A 19,058-nucleotide genomic window follows, 5' to 3' on the forward strand; every position below is an offset into this window, starting at 1 on the left:
AGCACTGTAAATACTTTCCGGATGCACTGTTTTGGTGTCTTTCGTGATTGTGGTATTTTGGTGACCTTGACCTGGAAATAAAATGATACCGACTGGTTTGTCTGGGACATTCCGAGCTGTCGCAATGACTGCTCACTCATGTTGAAATAACAAACTTAGTTGAAATAACAAATGCAGAAAAACTTCACCTTAAACAGGCGCTTGTAATATTTTGCTCCAGTCATAAGCCAACTAAAACATAAAAAAATCTCTTCATATGATGCAGAGCAGTTCTACACCACTGCAAACTATAAACATCTTTTTAATGACTGCTGTCTCTCTGACAGTGTCAATCTTAACTGAGCATTCATATCTTCTTAAAGGCATAATTTTGAAACAACCGGTGTATTAGACTTCGATAGTTTGTGCAAGACTACCTAATAAAATGAGCATAAAATGTAAAATTCCGTAACATGATCACAATGAGGTTGCTTGTTAGTGTGCACCTGTCACCACGTGAGGAAGTGACTTTGAGACTTTGACCTGCTTGGTCATTTGTTTTTATGTGAGGAATTGAACCCTCTCGCCAGACATCGTTATAAAAGAACATCGGTGAGAAAACTGCTTGGCCTACAACACCGCAAAGTTGCATGCAATGCGCTGCACTTATTTGTGGCATTTACATGACAGTAATTCCTCGTTTATAGCGAGGGTCCGGTTCCGGACCAAAATAGGTGAAATCTACAAAGGAGCAACCACATTTATTTATTAATTCATTCATTTTCCGTCACGCTTCTCCTCACGCGGCACGTGGGCGTGCTGGAGCCTATCCCAACCATTTGCACTCCTATTCACACCTACGGGCAATTTAGAGTCTTCAATCAACCTACCACGCATGTTTTGGGGATGTGGGAGGAAACCGGAGTACCAGCGCAGGCACGGGGAGAAAATGCAAACTCCACACAGGCGGGGCTGGGATTTGAACCCAGGTCCTCAGAACTGTGAGGCAGATGTAGAAACCACATATTTTACATTTTATACATATTATTTCTACATATTTTATAGCTGTATGAACCTTCCTCACTCCTATTAACCTCTACCGTGAACCAATGTGTATACACTTAAAAATCTTATAAACTTATTCCTTGTAATGTGTTTTAAATGTCTTTTTCTCAATCAGTTTTAATGTTTCAGGCTAGGATGTGTTTACCACGGGAAAAAAAATACAGCATACACTCAAAATGATAACGGTGAATTATGCGCGATATGAATATGACAAATATATGGAACGCACTGCATCCACAATAGTTGAACTGCGATATAGTGAGGGAACACAAGAAATTCGGGATATTGGGCTTTTGGGTGAAATTTCAGGACAAACCTAACATGCACTACGAACTTTTCATGTGAGCTTAATCAGACCTTTTGAATGCAAATCCAACTGGTCAAAGTTTCAGTTCTCTTGGGTGAACTTGCGGTCTAACAAGTAGCTGAACGACAAACTCTACCAACATGTGCCTGATCCATGAACATTTCTCAGGGCGCCCGCTTCTATGCCTTTCTGTGACTATTCCAATCCCTTTGTATCTCTGTTGCAACCTTCTGCTGGTCCTCGAAACTCTGTGGCCACTTGAGAACATCCTGTTTAAAGTCTCGCAATGGCGAGGGACTGTTAAGCGATTGTTAGGCATCTTTGTCCTATGATGCCAAAATGTGAACAGCATGATGAAGAGCAACGTTTAAATATCAATTCTAATTCACCCTGAATTTTGCTGTCCAGCTGCTTAGGAACAAAGTTATGCAAAAAGTACTGACACAGAAACAGTTGGACCTGTAAACGGTATCCTGAGCGAATTTTAGGTTCATCTTTCAATTTCACCCGAAAGCCCCAAGCTTTATGTTGTCGTATAGTTATGAATACATCAAATACAAAATGGAATGGTTTTGTATCTATCATGGTGCTATGATGCCTTCCTAGAATTGTTAAGTAGACTGCAGTGGTATATCAATCTCCACAGTGAACCACCAGGATGAGAGATGGTCAGAAAGTCAACTATATGAATTTGGAGTTGCAGTTGAGCTGTTTAACGATGCAAAATGGAGAAGTTGATATTAAGAAGCTTTGACAGAAACTTAAATGAAAACAGATAGCTGATGTCAAGTCTGCCCTTTGTTTTCTCCCTATTAATCACTGTGCAGTTCATTGACAAACAGCAGCACACAGGTAAGTTTCTTAGAGGGTTTATTGTCTTTTTATGTAATGAGAAAAGAACATTTCCATATTTTCCTTGGCGCTATGACAACATCAACAAAGGAAACTGAACCTTGGAACAGGTTCACTGTATGGCCAAGTACCTCAAAAAGGATGTGTCAAAAAATAAGTGACAAGAGCTTCCTAAAGAATTATATCATTTCCTCTCTGCTCCAAAGAGCTTTGGCTCCATATTTTATATACATCAGACCGCAACACAAACTCTCAAACGCAGTGGATATCGTCATTTCACCAAATGGATGAGTCACAATTCCTCTTCACTAAAGACTGTTTTTTAATGATTGATTCCACTGTATGTCATCTTTTAGATAGAAAAGAGTTATTTGTATGTTTGCCTAGTTCAGAACATTAAAAAACAATGACAACAAGCCACCCCTTAAATCTCCTCTTTGTGAAGAGCAACATTTGCATTAGTGCTCAGGGAACCCACAGGGTGCTCCATTATTCCTCTCCTAGGAGCATCACGTCGGAGTACGGGACGGCCGCTCAACACTTGCACAGACGAGCCGAGTCGAGCGGAGTAACAGGACCGGATACTTGATCGGGATTTCTCGGTTTTGGGCGTTGCAAGCCGAGTTTAAAACCTGAGGTGAGATTTGTGTTTCACCATGTATCTGGAGGACAAAGAGACAAGAGAAGAAATGGCTCGTGAGTTTGTGTCTTCAGGTTACTGTTGACAACAGTTTGGTGGCTACCAACAACACTGATGTAACCCTTCCGTGTGTCCGGGGATCCAATAGAGGGGAGAACATTTTCCAAGGACCCCCTCATAACGCAAACAGTAACTAATCATAACTATCACATATACCCATACATGCTGTAGAAATGAAAAAGTTGCCTATTTGCGAAGAAAATAGAGTCAGGATGTCAAGATAAAATTAATGTTTTTATTTTTTTTTATTTTTAATTTTAAGAGGATAAAGTCAAAGTTTTACAATAGAAAATAATTCTAACAATTTATTTATTTATTTATTTTTGCCTATTTTTATTCCCCCCCCCCCTTTTGTTAAAAACATTCATGCTGGTTGAAAGATTTATGTGATATTTCACAATCACCCACAGGCTACAGCTCACGGACCCCCGGGGGTCCCAGGACCTCAATGACATAGTCTACTGATTTTAAATGGTGGCGCAAGTCAGACTGTAGCTTGTTGATTGGCAGTTGGATATTCATCATTTCCGTGTGCTCATGTAAGTGGAACAGTCGCTTAAGAAAGTGCCCAGGGAACTTTTGGCAAATGGTCGATACCTGTCCAGGGTTTCCCAAAAGCGCAGGAAGACGGGCCGGTCCAGATGGCGCCGGTGGCGGCTCAGCTCCAGGACCGTCACGTCCCACTTCTGCACATTGGGGTCCGTCTTGGCCTCGTCGTACTTCAGGTGAAAGGCTCGAACTGAAGGAAACGTGTTCATATGGAGTTTGAGGACGGGCAGCTTCTGCATTTACTTGCAGCTATTGAGATGGCGAACCACTTACTCTTGGCAAAGATGTCGACAGGGGAGCCGTCAGGCAGCAGCCAGGGCCAGCCCTTGAACTGCCAGGCAGGACCCTGCACGAACACAGCCACCACCCGGTCCCTGTAGTGGAGGGGAAAAGAAGTTTACAGAAGCTGGTCTGCCAACTTCAAGTTCAAGTTTGTTCTTATTCATCAAAGCCTAATTCGCCAATGTATAAATTCTACTTACATATTTTCTTTTTGTATCGATTGCTAAGTAAGCTACTTCCACTACCGGAAGTCATACACTCTCACGTTTTATGATGTGCTTGGCCTTTTGGCCAGAGCACCCTTGAGACCACTGTCACAAGGGGTTTTTATTTTATGGTTAAATAAAGGTGATTGTTCTGTCTTTAAGAATAAGAGCATAATATAGGCAGAGGTGCTTCTGAATTTAAGCGATTTTAACAATTTTTGCTCTGTATTGAAGCCTTGTCCTAAATCATCTTTCGAGATTTAAATTAAGGTTTGAAATTGAAATGTAAGAAAAGAAAAATCCCTTACGAATATTTGAGTGACTGTAATGAACATCTTACCAGTCTTGCGGTGCTAGTTTGAGAGGTTGGTCGATGACTCTGTAGGGGACGGTGACAGAGAGCGTGTTGCCACCGGGTTGGATCTGGTCTTTGCGCCTCTGAAGAAGAACCTCATTGTCGCGCTGGATGCCTTGCTTCTTCTTCTCATCAGATGTGACCAACCTGGCGGCAGGAAAAGATCAAACTCATTCCCGGCTGCAGAGTTCTGGCTCAAATGAGACTCTAGTACCTGTAGTACCTGAAAGTTACTATGTTTAATGTTTCCTCAACTGGATTCTCTGTGCCATGTGTCAGGTTTTTCAGTCATTACGGCACTACTTTGAGCCTGTTTGTGTGCTTTGAGTTGCATATTTTGGTATGAAAAGTGCTTATAAATAAAGTTTGATTGATTGATTGATTGACTGTTAAAAAGACTGTGAAAGTTACTTGAGATCCTGCAGCAGATCCTTGGCATTCAGCATTGTGATGAGTGAGGTGGTGGCGGCCGGGATGATGATGATGGGCGTGCGGGACCCTGGAATGAGAACAGCATTGTCATGTCACGCTAGTATAACAAATATCACTTGCAGGTTTGTTTGAACGTTGTCGTTTCCCCCCACGAGAAGCAAAACATCCATTCTACGTTGATTCAATCAAGTTATGTCACAGGTGTAAGGATGTTGAACATTATAAATTGTGTAATTTTACATTCACTTTTTATGTTATTGATATTTCTTATTAGTATCTAATGAGATAAAATTTGGATGGATGGATGCGGCACGGTAAATGACTGGTTAGCACATCTGCCTCACAGTTCTGAGGACCGGGGTTCAAATCCCGGCCTCGCCTGTGTAGAGTATACACGTTATGCAGCCCGTGCCTGCGTGGGTTTTCTCCGGGTACTCCGGTTTCCTCCCACATCCCAAAAACATGCGTGGTAGGTTGATTGAAGAGACTAAATTGCCCATAGGTGTGAATGTGTGCGCGAATGGTTGTTTGATTATGTGTGTCATGCAATTGGCTGGCGACCAGTTCAGGGTGTGCCCCGCCTCTCGCCGAAGATAGCTGGGATAGGCTCCAGCACGCCCGCGACCCGTGAGGATAAAGTGGTACAGAAAATGGATGGATATATTTCATTTTCTATCGCAGATTTTTCACTATATTGCAGACTTTTGCAGTGATAATTATTCCACACAGACTGTTACTCCAGACTCATTCAGCAATAAGCACAAGCAAGGAGGAAATAGTGCGTCGACGACGGAATATCCAAAGTTTGGGATTATTTTACACACACACACACACGCAAAGATCAATTCAGTTGCATGCGTCTACTGCAAAGCACAACTGCACGTCTACTGTGAAGTAATCATCGTCAGCTAATTTAATACAGTGCCACCTTGCGATAAATTTAATTTCCATCCATCCATCCATTTTCTACCGATTATCCGGGTCGGGTCGCGGTGGCAGTAGCTTTAGCAGGGACGCCCAGACTTCCCTCTCCCCACCCACTTCATCCAGCTCTTCCGGAGGGATCCCGAGGCGTTCCCAGGCCAGCCGAAGGACGTAGTCTCTCCAGCGTGTCCTGGGTCGTCCCCGGGGTCTCCTCCCGGTGGGACGTGCCCGGAACACCTCACCGGGGAGGCGTCCGGGAGGTATCCGAATCAGATGCCCCGGCCACCTCATCTGGCTCCTCTCAATGCGGAGGAGCAGCGGCTCTACTCTGAGATCCTCCCGGATGACCGAGCTTCTCACCCTCTCTCTAAGGGAGAGCCCGGAGACGCTGCGGAGGAAACTAATTTCGGCCGCTTGTATCCGGGATCTCGTTCTTTCGGTCACGACCCACAGCTCATGGCCATAGGTGAGGGTAGGAACGAAGATCGACCGGTAAATTGAGAGCTTCGCCTTTCGGCTTAGCTCCTTCTTTACCACAACGGACCGATACAAAGTCCGCATCACTGCAGACGCTGCACCGATCCGCCTGTCGATCTCCCGTTCCATTCTTCCCTCACTCGTGAACAAGACCCCAAGATACTTGAACTCCTCCACTTGGGGCAGGATCTCACCCCCGACCCGGAGAGGGCATGCCACTCTTTTCCAACTGAGGACCATGGTCTCAGATTTGGAGGTGCTGATTCTCATCCCAGCCGCTTCACACTCGGCTGCGAACTGCTCCAGTGAGAGTTGGAGCTCACGGTTTGATGAAGCCAACAGAACCACATCGTCAGCAAAAAGCAGAGATGCAATACTGAGGCCACCAAACCGGACCCCCTCTACACCTTGGCTGCGCCTAGAAATTCTGTCCATAAAAGTTATGAACAGAATCGGCGACAAAGGGCAGCCTTGGCGGAGTCCAACCCTCACCGGGAACGAGTCCGACTTACTGCCGGATATGCGGACCAAACTCTGACTCCGGTCGTACAGGGACCGAACAGCCCGTATCAGGGGGTTCGGTACCCCATACTCATGAAGCACCCTCCACAGGACTCCCCGAGGGACACGGTCGAACGCCTTCTCCAAGTCCACAAAACACATGTAGACTGGTTGGGCGAACTCCCATGTACCCTCGAGGACCCTGCCGAGGGTGTAGAGCTGGTCCACTGTTCCACGGCCAGGACGAAAACCACACTGCTCCTCCTGAATCTGAGATTCGACTTCCCGACGGACCCTCCTCTCCAGCACCCCTGAATAGACCTTACCAGGGAGACTGAGCAGTGTGATCCCCCTGTAGTTGGAACACACCCTCCGGTCCCCCTTCTTAAAAAGGGGGACCACCACCCCAGTCTGCCAATCCAGAGGCACTGTCCCCGATGTCCACGCGATGTTGCAGAGGCGTGTCAACCAGGACAGCCCCACAACATCCAGAGCCTTTAGGAACTCCGGGCGAATCTCATCCACCCCCGGGGCCCTGCCACCGAGGAGCTTTTTAACTACCTCGGTGACCTCAAACCCAGAGATAGGAGAGCCCGCCTCAGAGAACCCACACTCTGCTTCCTCATGGGAAGGCGTGTCGGTGGAATTGAGGAGGTCTTCGAAGTATTCTCCCCACCGACTCACAACGTCCGAGTCGAGGTCAGCAGCGCCCCATTCCCACTATACACAGTGTTGGTGGTGCACTGCTTTCCTCTCCTGAGACGTCGGATGGTGGACCAGAATTTCCTCGAAGCCGTCCGGAAGTCTTTCTCCATGGCCTCACCGAACTCCTCCCATACCAGAGTTTTTGCTTCAGCGACCACCAGAGCTGCATTCCGCTTGGCCAGCCAGTACCCATCAGCTGCCTCAGGAGTCCCACAGGCCAAAAAGGCCCAATAGGACGGCATCCCTCACCGTTGGTGTCCACCTTACGGCCACAGCTCCGGTCGGCCGCCTCAGCAATGGAGGCGTGGAACATGGTCCACTCGGACTCGATGTCCCCAGCCTCCCGCGGAACATGAGCAAAGTTCTGTCGGAGGTGGGAGTTGAAACTCCTTCTGACAGGGGATTCTGCCAGACGTTCCCAGCAGACCCTCACAATACGTTTGGGCCTGCCACGTCGGACCGGCATCTTCCCCCACCATCGGCGCCAACTCACCACCAGGTGGTGATCAGTTGACAGCTCCGCCCCTCTCTTCACCCGAGTGTCCAAGACATGTGGCCGCAAGTCCGATGACACGACCACAAAGTCGATCATCGAACTGCGACCTAGGGTGTCCTGGTGCCAAGTGCACGTGTGGACACCCTTATGCTTGAACATGGTGTTCGTTATGGACAATCCATGATGAGCACAGAAGTCCAATAACAGAACACCGCTCGGGTTCTGATCGGGGGGGCCGTTCCTCCCAATCACGCCCTTCCAGGTCTCACTGTCATTGCCCACGTGAGCATTGAAGTCCCCCAACAGAACAATGGAATCCCCAGCGGGAGCGCTCTCCAGCACCCCCTCCAAGGACTCCAAAAAGGGTTGGTACTCTGAACTGTTGTTTGGTGCATAGGCACAAACAACAGTCAGGACCCGTCCACCCACCCGAAGGCGGAGGGAGGCTACCCGCTCGTCCACCGGGGTGAACCCCAACGTACAGGCGCCGAGCCAGGGGGCAATAAGTATACCCACACCTGCTCGGCGCCTCTCACCGTGGTCAACTCCAGAGTGGAAGAGAGTCCAACCCCTCTCGAGAGGACTGGTACCAGAGCCCAAGCTGTGTGTGGAGGCGAGTCCGACTATATCTAGTCGGAACTTCTCGACCTCACACACCAGCTCGGGCTCCTTCCCTGCCAGAGAGGTGGCATTCCACGTCCCTAGAGCCAGCTTCTGTAGCCGGAGATCGGATCGCCAAGTTCCCCGCCGTCGGCCACCGCCCAGCTCACACTGCACCCGACCCCTATGGCCCCTCCCACAGGTGGTGAGCCCATGGGAAGGGGGACCCACGTTACCCTTTCGGGCTGTGCCCGGCCGGGCCCCATGGGTGCAGGCCCGGCCACCAGGTGCTCGCCTTCGAGCCCCACCACCAGGCCTGGCTCCAGTGGGGGCCCCCGGTGACCCGCGTCCGGGCAAGGGAAAACGAAGTCCATTGTTTGTCGTCATCATTAGGGGTCTTTGAGCCGTGCTTTGTCTGGTCCCTCACCTAGGACCTGTTTGTCATGAGTGACCCTGCCAGGGGCATAAAGCCCCAGACAACTTAGCTCCTAGGATCACTGGGACACACAAACCCCTCCACCACGACAAGGTGACTGCTCTTTTGTTTTTAATGAGAAAAATTGCACTCCACAGTATTGTACTGTATAAAAGAACAGCAATAACATAATAGTAATAGAATGTAAATAATGTGTGGAAAACTGTAATGAATTACATTTAGTTGTTACAAGTTTAACATTTTTTCGCAAGATTTCTTTTCACCTTCGCCATTATTTCCTCACCTTCATTTGGAGGGACTTCATAAAAAAAGCTGTTTCTTCCTGAATTTCGGAAGGTTCCGAAAATGAGCTCCTGCGCCACGGCAATTTCTTGCAAAAGCTGCATATGCTCCTGCTTTTGTAGCTCCTCCTTGGGTTATGTGAACGCTATCCAAGTAGCAGCTTTATTTTGCAGTCGCCACTCGCATTTGCGCCTGGTGCAAGCCCCGTGCTCCCGGCTGTTAATTTAGAATAACGTTTTTAAACAGTCTTTTACTTTTCTGTACTTTTTTTTTCTTTTCGTTTTAAAATGCTTTTAATCATGTAAAGCACACTGCAACATTGCGCACATACCATGTGTGCTATAAAAATAAATTTGCCTTGCCTTGCCTATTTGCCCTTCATGGGTCACCTGACCTGAATCCGATTGAGCATGCATTTCACCCTCTGAAGACAAAACAGAAGAGAAAACGCTGTTGTCTTTGTTTTACCTTTTTTCTGATTCGGTGGAGGTCTGGCTTGTGAAACTAGAAGATGGATAGAAAAAGATGCATTATGAGTTTTTAGCATTACCTCAATCAAAACTGCCAATGTTTGAGTAGGTGTGGGAGAAATTTGGGCTCAGTAGAAGATGAAGCAAAGGCCCAGCTGTTGAGGCCAGTAACTTAAAAGGTGTGACCTATTGAATATTTGTTGCCCATTCCTTGCTCACCCCTCCAGCGAGGAATCATAGGATATCAGATTGTTCTACTGCTTTTCCCCAAAACCTAATACACTATGGTGAAGTAAAAATAATCAACACTTGTCACTGTCCAAATATTTCTGGGCTAAGGTAACAGAATATGAGCATGGAAAGTTGGAAAGCAACAGACAAACATCATCATAGGCAACAGTGTCCAACTCACCTGGGCGGGGAACAGGCTGTAGTGCAGGGGTCTGGGCTTTCCGAGCAGATGCTCCTTCCTGAAAAACAAGCCCCAAAACTCCTATTTTTATTGCCATTAAATGTTATATTAAGGTTCATAGATTAGGCACTGAACATTGAACTTGCAAGTCAAAAAAAGAATCTGAATCTGCACTAATTCTTGTTCTAGATCCTAATCAAGTTTTTTGGCAATCTTTTGAGAGAGAGGCTTCAATATATCCCATTCTCTCCCTTGTCTCCTAGGTCATCACTGGATCTGCACCATTAAAACCCACCCTTACCTTGCAACAGGGAAGTCAGACGACAGTCCCTTGACTTCCTCACTATAAAACAATTAGATGACTTTCAAGAGTGATTGAGACAGAACAATGCAGTGGAGAAGACGCCACTGTTGTACACGGATAGCCAAACTCGCCTTTTTCCTCCCACTGCTGGCTCTGCTGATCTCTCTGCTTCATCATGTTTGGCAAAATATCACAGCAGGCAATTCGGGGCTGTCCAAAGTTGAAGGACATTATGCAGACAAATCAATAGAGAACGCAATCATTTCTATCTGGACGTCTGTCAAAGGCAAAGAAAACATCACCTCCCATGGGAAGCAAAACATCTCCTCGACTCAGAGTGGCGCAGCTTTGGAGCAATCAAAGTCAGCCAAGGCCAACCAAAGTGAGGGGGAAGACATTCATGATGCTGTGATCCATGGCCTTTTCCCTTATATCATCAACGAACCAGACAAATGTCGAGAGAGTCAAGCAGCACCATTTCTGGTGTTCATAATAACCACAGAAGCTTTGCAGGTGGAAGCCAGGGATGCAATACGACAGACCTGGGCGAACGAGACTTTGATCCAAGATGTGGGAGTCGTGCGCCTCTTTCTGCTGGGAAAACACGAGGGGGAGGTGGGAACTCACCAGCAAAGGATGCTCCAGGAAGAGAGTCAAAAATATAATGATATAATACAGCAAGACTTCCTGGATTCATACAAAAACCTGACGCTAAAGACCTTGATGGGTCTGCAATGGGTGGCACGGTACTGCTCGCAGGCCAGCTATGTCATGAAAACGGACAGTGACATGTTTGTCAACACGGAGAACCTCATCCAGGAGCTGCTCAGGCCAGAGCTAAAGCCCAAAAGGAACTACTTTACAGGAAAACTTATTAGCAATGATTCACCCAGTCGGGATAAAAAGAGCAAGTTCTACGTTTCCAAAGAGGAGTACACGAAAGCGAGGTATCCCACCTTCTGCTCTGGGACCGGTTACGTGCTCTCCGGAGACTTGGCGCTCAAAATTTACACAACATCTCTCAGTATGCGTCAACTGCACCTGGAGGATGTGCATGTGGCACTGTGCCTGGCCAAGCTTGGATTGAAACCCATCGAGCCCCCCAGTGTATTTCTGTTCAACCACTGGCGGGTGCCCCTCACAAGATGCAAGTACAACCATCTGATAACGTCGCATGGCTTTCAGCCCGAGGAAATAATTCAATACTGGAGGATCCAGCAGAGCAACAAGAAAAAATGTAGAACCATTTTTTTAGGAAACTCGTAAGAGAAAATGTAGTCATAACTCTTCTTACTTTCGTTTTACTTGGCAATGTGAAAAAAATAAAGCTAATTGTGTGACCCTACATAAGACATGACAGAAAATCATACTTAAAATAAGGGAAAACAAGTGGGACGTACTTGCCTCTATTCCAGTTGTCATTGTTAAAAAAGGAACATTCAATGCAAAAGACGAAAGACCTCAAAATTCTGGAAAACCCTTCAACCTATGTATAATGCATTTTTACAATGCATGATGGCTTCAACCCATATGATCAAAACATGAAGTATTATCTGTATTTTGTTAGTTTATTCAAATAATTATTCTAAAGTTAAGCACTTTATTTGAACACAATACTTTCTGCATATATGCACACACACATTCATATATATATATATATATATATACACACACACACACACACAAACACACACACACACGTATGTATATACACATACATATATATACCAGTCATATTGGAATGAAAGTGTACAACTCTTTCATTAACGTCTAGGGGGCGGTGGCATAGTGGAATGAAAGTGTACAGCGTTTTCATAACCTCTAGATGGCGGCATACATTTATAAAATGTGAAAGTCTTTATCATTTTCTCCTATACCTGTGTATAATGCGCACTATTGACTTTTGAGAAATTTCTTAGGTAAACAATGCGCATTATACACGAGAAATTACATTGGGTGTTCAGTGTGGCGCATTTACAGAAAGGTAACAGCCACTGGCCAAACCTAATTTTTATACTTTTTAAAGTTGTTGTTTACTGAAATGATGTCAATGTGCTATAGCTTGAAAGATTTGTTTCCAAATGCCTAACTGTAATTAATTTTTAGATTAAACGGAATCAGTCATCAATACAGCGCTTAATTTTTTTAACAGAGGCTATTATGTAAGGGAGCCTGTACACCCCCCCCCACCTAAACATTTTGCCTCAACTGCTTCAAGCTGTGCTTTCGCTGACACACAAAATGATCGATGTATTTAAGGTTTGCGCATGCAAAAACGTATAGTGAGAGGAATATAAGCAAAGTCAGGCTGCGGTCCTCCGAATAAAGTTGCCTTCCCTTACAAATAAAATACGACAGAAAAACGACTCGCTGGTTGTTATACACCCCATGACAGGAGGAGAAAAAACAATGTTGCACTTATTTAGTATTTAGTTTAGTAACACTTTTGGTGTTCTGAAGCTTTTGCAAGAAGTTAGATGTGAAATGTTTGTTCTTACCGTCACTGACTTCAGAGTCATCCCGTGGTAGGTACCCATGGTATCGATTTTGAAACCCTCAGTTTCTGAAACAATTACAAAAACTATCACTGGTCGGCATTGTTTCATACACACACATACATCTTAACAAAGTACTTCAGTTTTAGAACAATTCTAAGATAAAGTCAGAATATTTATACATTATATTTTTACATCTCGATTAATGCACGTTTACATTTACATACATTTAATTACTGGTATGTTTAAGACACTTAATTTTACGTGGCTTTTGAGCCAATTAATGCCGCTAAAAGATAAAATAAGATAAAAGCAAACATTCTAAAGATTAGTGAAAAATATTAAGGATAGCCCTCGAATATGATACAATTGCATGCAGTTTTACACCACTGCAAACTCCAACTGCAATAATGCAGTTCCAAAGATGTGATTGGTCCATGCATGCGCACGTACACTCCATTAAAACAAGTTGAGGATTCCAACAAATGAAATGAGCTCAAGTTCAAACTCACCCTCTTTTCCTTTGAATCTCTCCTGATCGTATCTGCTGTAGGCTGCTGGCACAGGCTGCTTGTTCCTGAGCGAAGGGTCCTTCAAAATACCAGAGATCATATTATTAAAGGGGTCATCTGGAAAAAATACTCTGAGCTGTTATAGTTGCTACTAGAGCTGTAAGATAAGGACACATTTTTATATCCTGATATGATATCCCGATAATAATTTATATCCTTATATAATATTTTTCCTTCAATTACATGAAAATCTTGCTAGTTTCTGTTATTTTTCTCTCCGCTTATTCATAAAATACAATTTCATATAGACCACACAATTAAATGAATAACAGATTAATAAAAATTAAACAACTACCCAGTGGCCAAATAAATACCATTGAAAACATCTGGTAGTACAAATATGTTTCGAGGAATGCAGTGAAGTCCAAATAAGTAAAATAAAGACAACACAAGTAACATTCAAGTAAACTACCATTCATCCAGTGAAAGTATTACTAATCTGAGGAAAATAATTTACAAGGTAAATTAACAATATAAACTATAGGATTATATCATATGACTGACATTTTATATCTTATCTACAGTATACATCGTTATGTTGCTGAGCTCTAATTGCTAATATAGAAATATTTGAGTGGCTGGCTGGCTGGCGTGCCTGCCCATCCACCAGCGTGAAATTACACAAACAAGTCAACTTTTTGAGCTGCCCATTTTTGAACGCGTTTGCATGCAAGCCATTCAGATTTTGGCCCGATTGTGAAGTCTAATAGGTTGATTTCAATAATACTCCCCCCACAGAGTTTCTCCACCCATGACCTGGCAGGTAGGCTGGGTGAAGAGTCGCTATTTTAAATCACGTACCCTGGCCGGAATGAGTAGAATGTTCTTACCACTTGAGTCGTGTTCTGCGCCGGTCTTTGCTCTGGCGCTCGCCCTTCTTCTCTGGCTTTCACCGACTGAAGAATGGCAAAGATGTTCTTGGAGAAGTTCTACAAAGGATCAGTAGAGCAGTGATTCTCAACCAGTGTGCTGCGGAACAGTGTGCCGGGGGAAATTATAATATTTTACTTAATTGCTCAAAATATTGTTTATTTACAATAAATAATGCATCTCTATTAATCTATTTATGCCAGGGAGGTATAGTGACAGACAGAAAAAGATAAATGCTCTTCTATTAGATAGCAGAAAGTACATACAGGAATTAATGTATCCACTTTTTGTGACATTTGTTTGTTAGTTTGCCGTGAGATTTTTCAATTGTAAAATATGTGCCTTGGCTCCATAAAGGTTGGAAATGACTGCAGTAGACGCATGTTCATCAGAATTAGAATCAGAATCATCTTTATTTGCCAAGTATGTCCAAAAAACACACAAGGAATTTGTCTCTGGTAATTGGAGCCGCTCTAGTACGACAACAGAGTCAATTGACCGAGAACACTTTTGAGACATAAAGACATTGACAAAAAACAGCCACATATTTTGAACAAATGTAGTGGCTTATCATTATTTGGTGCCAAGAAACTAAAGTGAGTGGAGGAGCTACATTTCGTTAGGCCATTGAACTGTCTAGGAAAAGGTGGTGCTTTGCCGCCACCGTGTGGTAGCCACAGCCAATTAAAAACCCTTTAGGCGGGTATCAATTACTGGTGGGTTTTCACCATTCGCGGCATGTCTTCCACCTCACCTGCGAATCGCTGGGGAACACCGTATTAATATCGCAGAAAGCACTTATACTATTTCACATGTGCTAATACACTGCAGAGGTAGGTTCATTAGAGCATGGCTGCTGGTTTTCAGTGTCATTTTTCTGATTTACAGTGAACCCGTTTTTATCACAGGGAATTCATTCCAGACCCACCTTTTTTCAAATATTGTACTTATGTGGCTTTTTTATGCGCTTTTCCGACAGCGCCGTGCATTGTGTCAATCTGTTGTCAAAGCAATGGACAGATCATTACCACTAGCGACAAAGTATGTGAATTATTGTCTGATGGCCAAATATTTCATCTCATTAGAAGTCATGCAGAACAATATTTTGGATACAGGGAAAGACTGCTTGGAAAGAAACATTAACTTAATTGAATACTATTAGGTTTGCATGGACTTGTACCTTTCCTGTGCTCTGGAGAATGGTTGTCCTTGTCCTCCACACCCTCTCTCTGCTGACAATGTCTCTAGTGACATCCACTTCAGCATCGACAAAGCTTCTCTGTTTCACAGTTATGTCATCATCCAGATCTGGTTTGATGGTGGACCGCTTCTTGGCCATAATCTTGGCTTTAATGGCTGCAATCTTCTCCACTGACATGGCCTCAGACAGTGATCTGCAGGAGCAGGAAGCATATAGTTTGAGGACGTGCAGTCGTTTAATGTGCAGTGTTTAGCCCACATAGAGTACATATACTTCCACAGTACCTGATCTGGTCGGTCTGTACAATACCCTCTTTGTGGCCCTCCAAACGAGCAGCCAAACGCTCCTTGTCCAGACGCACCCGTTCCTCATCCTGAAGGTGACAAAAGATAAGAATAAAACACAATCTTGTGCTTTATGACAAGCATTCACAAAGCGAACGTTACGATGACTGGTTTTTTTTAATGAATGGTAACAGCTGACATTTATTACAACGAAACCAATGAAGCGATTCTATATGGAAGGAAAATAAATAATTTGCATTTTACAACACATGCAAATCTATAAGGTAGATAGTCACAGGTTCCTTAATTTGTTGTCGGCATGTTCAAGATCCCCCCCACCCCCTCCATGCGTGTGTATTTTTGCAACAGGGCCTTGTGCTCAACGCAAAAGAAAACTCTAAAGCTACACTGAACCTTTCAAATTGAAGCCCCTTTTCCCAGTACTCGATCCTTCAAAGCAAACTATTTATGTGTCGGCGATCTGTGAGACAAGTACAGTCAGGGAATGGGAAAAATATTCACCTCAATCCTGGGTTTTTTGGCTTCTGAAGATACCTCATCTGCAGCTCTTTTCACTAGGAAAGATCAAAACAATGTCAATTTCGCCCTTTTCATTTGGTTTTGTACAAACTGTGACATATATATATATACACAACATGGATCAGGTTATTGCTTTCAACAATAGAGAACTGAGCCACAAAACTTGATTTAATAAAATAAAATACAAAAAGGCCTACTATTTACAAATTCACCTATGTGCATTTTTCTGCAATGTTGCAAAAATAATCTGAAAATGATTTAGTTTCATTTGTGGCGTATGACATGTACAACTATTTACTAATTCTCTTATAGAATACAGTACTGCAATACTGTAATTACGTGCTTTTCTTGGTTAAAACGTGAGGTCACCTGGCAGGGTTATTTATATACAGTTCGAGTGTCTGACTGCGTGCATTACAGTATCTCTGGATACTTTTCCTGCTTTTTTTAATGCCATGAGATGCTGCCCGAATGCTGGGCTCATTCTAAGGCCTCTCGCAAACAACCAAAGCACAAGAAAGTTATGACGCGAAAGAGGAAGAAAAATGGTGCAGCATCCCCGCCATTATATGGAGTAAATTAAAAAGGAAATAAATGACAGGGAAGATTGTAAAAGGCAGCTTTTTTTACAGTAATACTAAGAAGCAGCGACAGTAGCTGACGATCACCGTTCTCCTCAAGACCATCAAGAAAGCAACATCAAAATATACGGCTTCTCCCGAAGCGTAACTCCTCTCCTTTGAGTGTGCGGTCATGTCATTGTCACTCCTCGGACCGTACAGCTAATTTTCCATCATCATCATCATAACTAAATTTTAAACTTGTCCTCAATACAGTACTGAAACAAAATTGAGAGAATTGTTGGTGTGTACATAGTTTCAGTTCAGCTATTAATATAGGCAATTATATTTAAAAAAATATTTAAATATAGCAATTAGCAATTATTTACAGTAGGGCTTGGCCCCTATAACTGTATTTCATAAATTTGCCACTGACTGCAAAATGCTCTGAACCAAAACAGGCGCAACGTTACCTTGTGTTGGTCTTTGCAGGCCAATTTCTATGGGTGCACTTCTGTCAATACTGGTCGATGTCGCTGTGAACAGACAAAATTGAAAGCCTTGATTAAATTCCTTCAAAAAAATTGTTTAACGATGTGAGTGGGCATAACTGCCAATATCATTAAGATAAACGAGTTCTAGATGTAATTTCCCTGTTGCTACTTACAGCTCTCGCCATTAAGGTAGGAAAGCAAGCCCTTTCGATCTGGCCTTCGAACAACAGGGATGTTCTCTGTCTATCAAACCAAGGAGACAACAAGATAACCTTGATAGTGATTCGTAATTACAGATGAATGTAAAGAAAAATAAAGAAAACAAACAAATGGCACATAATTTACTCCTTGTTAACAATGACACACACACACACACACACACAATAAACTAAAAGTATTAGTGTTTTACAATACTTACTGCAGTTCTTCGCACATATGACGGATGTGGTAGATGTACATTGTTGAGCAAGAACAAAATAGAGTCCAAAGTATAGTATTCTTTGGGCTGGCCCTCTTTACCAGTTCTGGAGGAATGAAAGACAGACAATGTTGGGTAAATATTTACGAAAAGTACCACCGGTCCAACTTTAACATCGTACATCGTACTTATAAACGAGTGCTGAATTATCAACTCATCAGTTGGCAGTTAAGCTTCCGAACATGAACAGTTTGCTTTTTTCGCAGTACGAACAAAAACGATTATCCACATCCATAGCTTTTAAAATACATTTCTCCACAGAAACATAAGATAACTTCCACTGTACTTGACAACATGTCGTCATATCAAGTTTAATGTTGCTTGACGAACCATTATTATACTTGTGCACTCTTTAAATACACGCATAGGGGCCATTGCAAGTGGCCCTGGGGGTCAAGGACACATACAATGCAAAGCGAGTAACTTACTACAAAGTGTATGGCCTATGGAAGTTAAAAACATGAGAGTTAAAAACAGTTAGTTTAGCATCTAGCAGCTAGCAAGCAAAGCGATACATAAGCTGCAGGCCTGCAAAATACATTCGCAAAATAACGCTGACGTACCCCCAGATAATATAGTTGGTCTTGACATTTTTCGGCCAGGAGAATTCTCCAAATATAACTTCATCTCCCTGTGCGACGATTTCCTTTTTCTGGATATTATACTGACGAAGAACGCTCAACACATCCGCCATCTTCACTTGTCTGGTGTACAAGCAAGTGTTTGGAAGGACCCCAGTTATCAACATGAGGTGTCCTCACAGGATGCCTGACTGATAAAATACTAAATAAATCATTGCTGTCGGGTGGAATCATCGCACGTCCCAAATGACAGGAAATTGCTAATTTAATATGGTAAGAAATGGTTAATTTACGATGATATCATTGATTACAATCATAGAATATGGCGCCAGCACATCAGAATGTGTGCGCAAGACAAGCCACCGACCGTAGTCTATTACGTCACAGAAGCAAACGCCTCCTGTTACGTTCCTTACGTCATCTTCCCAAACTTTTTCACAGGCTGAGCCATGAGTAATGTAATAAATAAATAAAAAGTACTGATTAACCCCGTGTAATAGGCAGATATCCTCCATAATTCCCAAACTTTTTCACAGGCTGAGCCATGACTAATGTAATAAATAAATAAAAAGTACTGATTAACCCCGTGTAATAGGCAGATATCCTCCATAATTTGCTGAAAGAGTTTTACAGTTTTGGTATGGCTCAT

The 19,058-nt window shown here is 43.6% G+C and overlaps 2 protein-coding genes across 2 annotated transcripts; one reads left to right on the plus strand and one right to left on the minus strand.

The window, feature by feature from the left end:
• Positions 1 to 2,213: 2,213 nt before the first annotated feature.
• On the minus strand, positions 2,214 to 18,557 carry cdc73 (cell division cycle 73, Paf1/RNA polymerase II complex component, homolog (S. cerevisiae)). Its single transcript, XM_061694873.1, has 17 exons — positions 18,392 to 18,557; positions 17,769 to 17,874; positions 17,524 to 17,593; positions 17,330 to 17,392; positions 16,279 to 16,331; positions 15,757 to 15,845; positions 15,452 to 15,665; positions 14,232 to 14,330; positions 13,342 to 13,420; positions 12,833 to 12,897; positions 10,031 to 10,088; positions 9,617 to 9,652; positions 4,707 to 4,794; positions 4,281 to 4,442; positions 3,726 to 3,826; positions 3,501 to 3,642; positions 2,214 to 2,865 (listed from the first exon to the last, which is right to left on the minus strand). The coding sequence occupies exons 1-17, from the start codon at positions 18,520 to 18,522 to the stop codon at positions 2,829 to 2,831; spliced, it is 1,593 nt and encodes a 530-aa protein (XP_061550857.1). The 5' UTR covers positions 18,523 to 18,557; the 3' UTR covers positions 2,214 to 2,828.
• LOC133411253 (beta-1,3-galactosyltransferase 2-like) lies at positions 10,419 to 11,600 on the plus strand. The gene has a single exon (XM_061693366.1). It carries the CDS (start codon positions 10,419 to 10,421, stop codon positions 11,598 to 11,600), a length of 1,182 nt encoding a protein of 393 aa, XP_061549350.1.
• Positions 18,558 to 19,058: the final 501 nt, after the last annotated feature.

This window comes from Phycodurus eques, chromosome 13, assembly GCF_024500275.1.
Source record: "Phycodurus eques isolate BA_2022a chromosome 13, UOR_Pequ_1.1, whole genome shotgun sequence".
Classification (NCBI taxonomy): Eukaryota; Metazoa; Chordata; class Actinopteri; order Syngnathiformes; family Syngnathidae; genus Phycodurus; species Phycodurus eques.

What these genes read in the sequence shown, in the direction of transcription:
- LOC133411253 (XM_061693366.1), top strand. Translation starts at nt 10,419, where the DNA reads ATGCAGTGGAGAAGACGCCACTGTTGTACACGGATAGCCAAACTCGCC.
- cdc73 (XM_061694873.1), bottom strand. Translation starts at nt 18,522, where the DNA reads ATGGCGGATGTGTTGAGCGTTCTTCGTCAGTATAATATCCAGAAAAAG. An exon ending in CGCAGAACACGACTCAAGTG is followed by an intron (nt 13,421 to 14,231) that starts GTAAGAACATTC and finishes GGTATTTTGAAG; the next exon opens with GACCCTTCGCTCAGGAACAA. An exon ending in TGACTCTGAAGTCAGTGACG is followed by an intron (nt 10,089 to 12,832) that starts GTAAGAACAAAC and finishes CTTGTTTTTCAG; the next exon opens with GAAGGAGCATCTGCTCGGAA.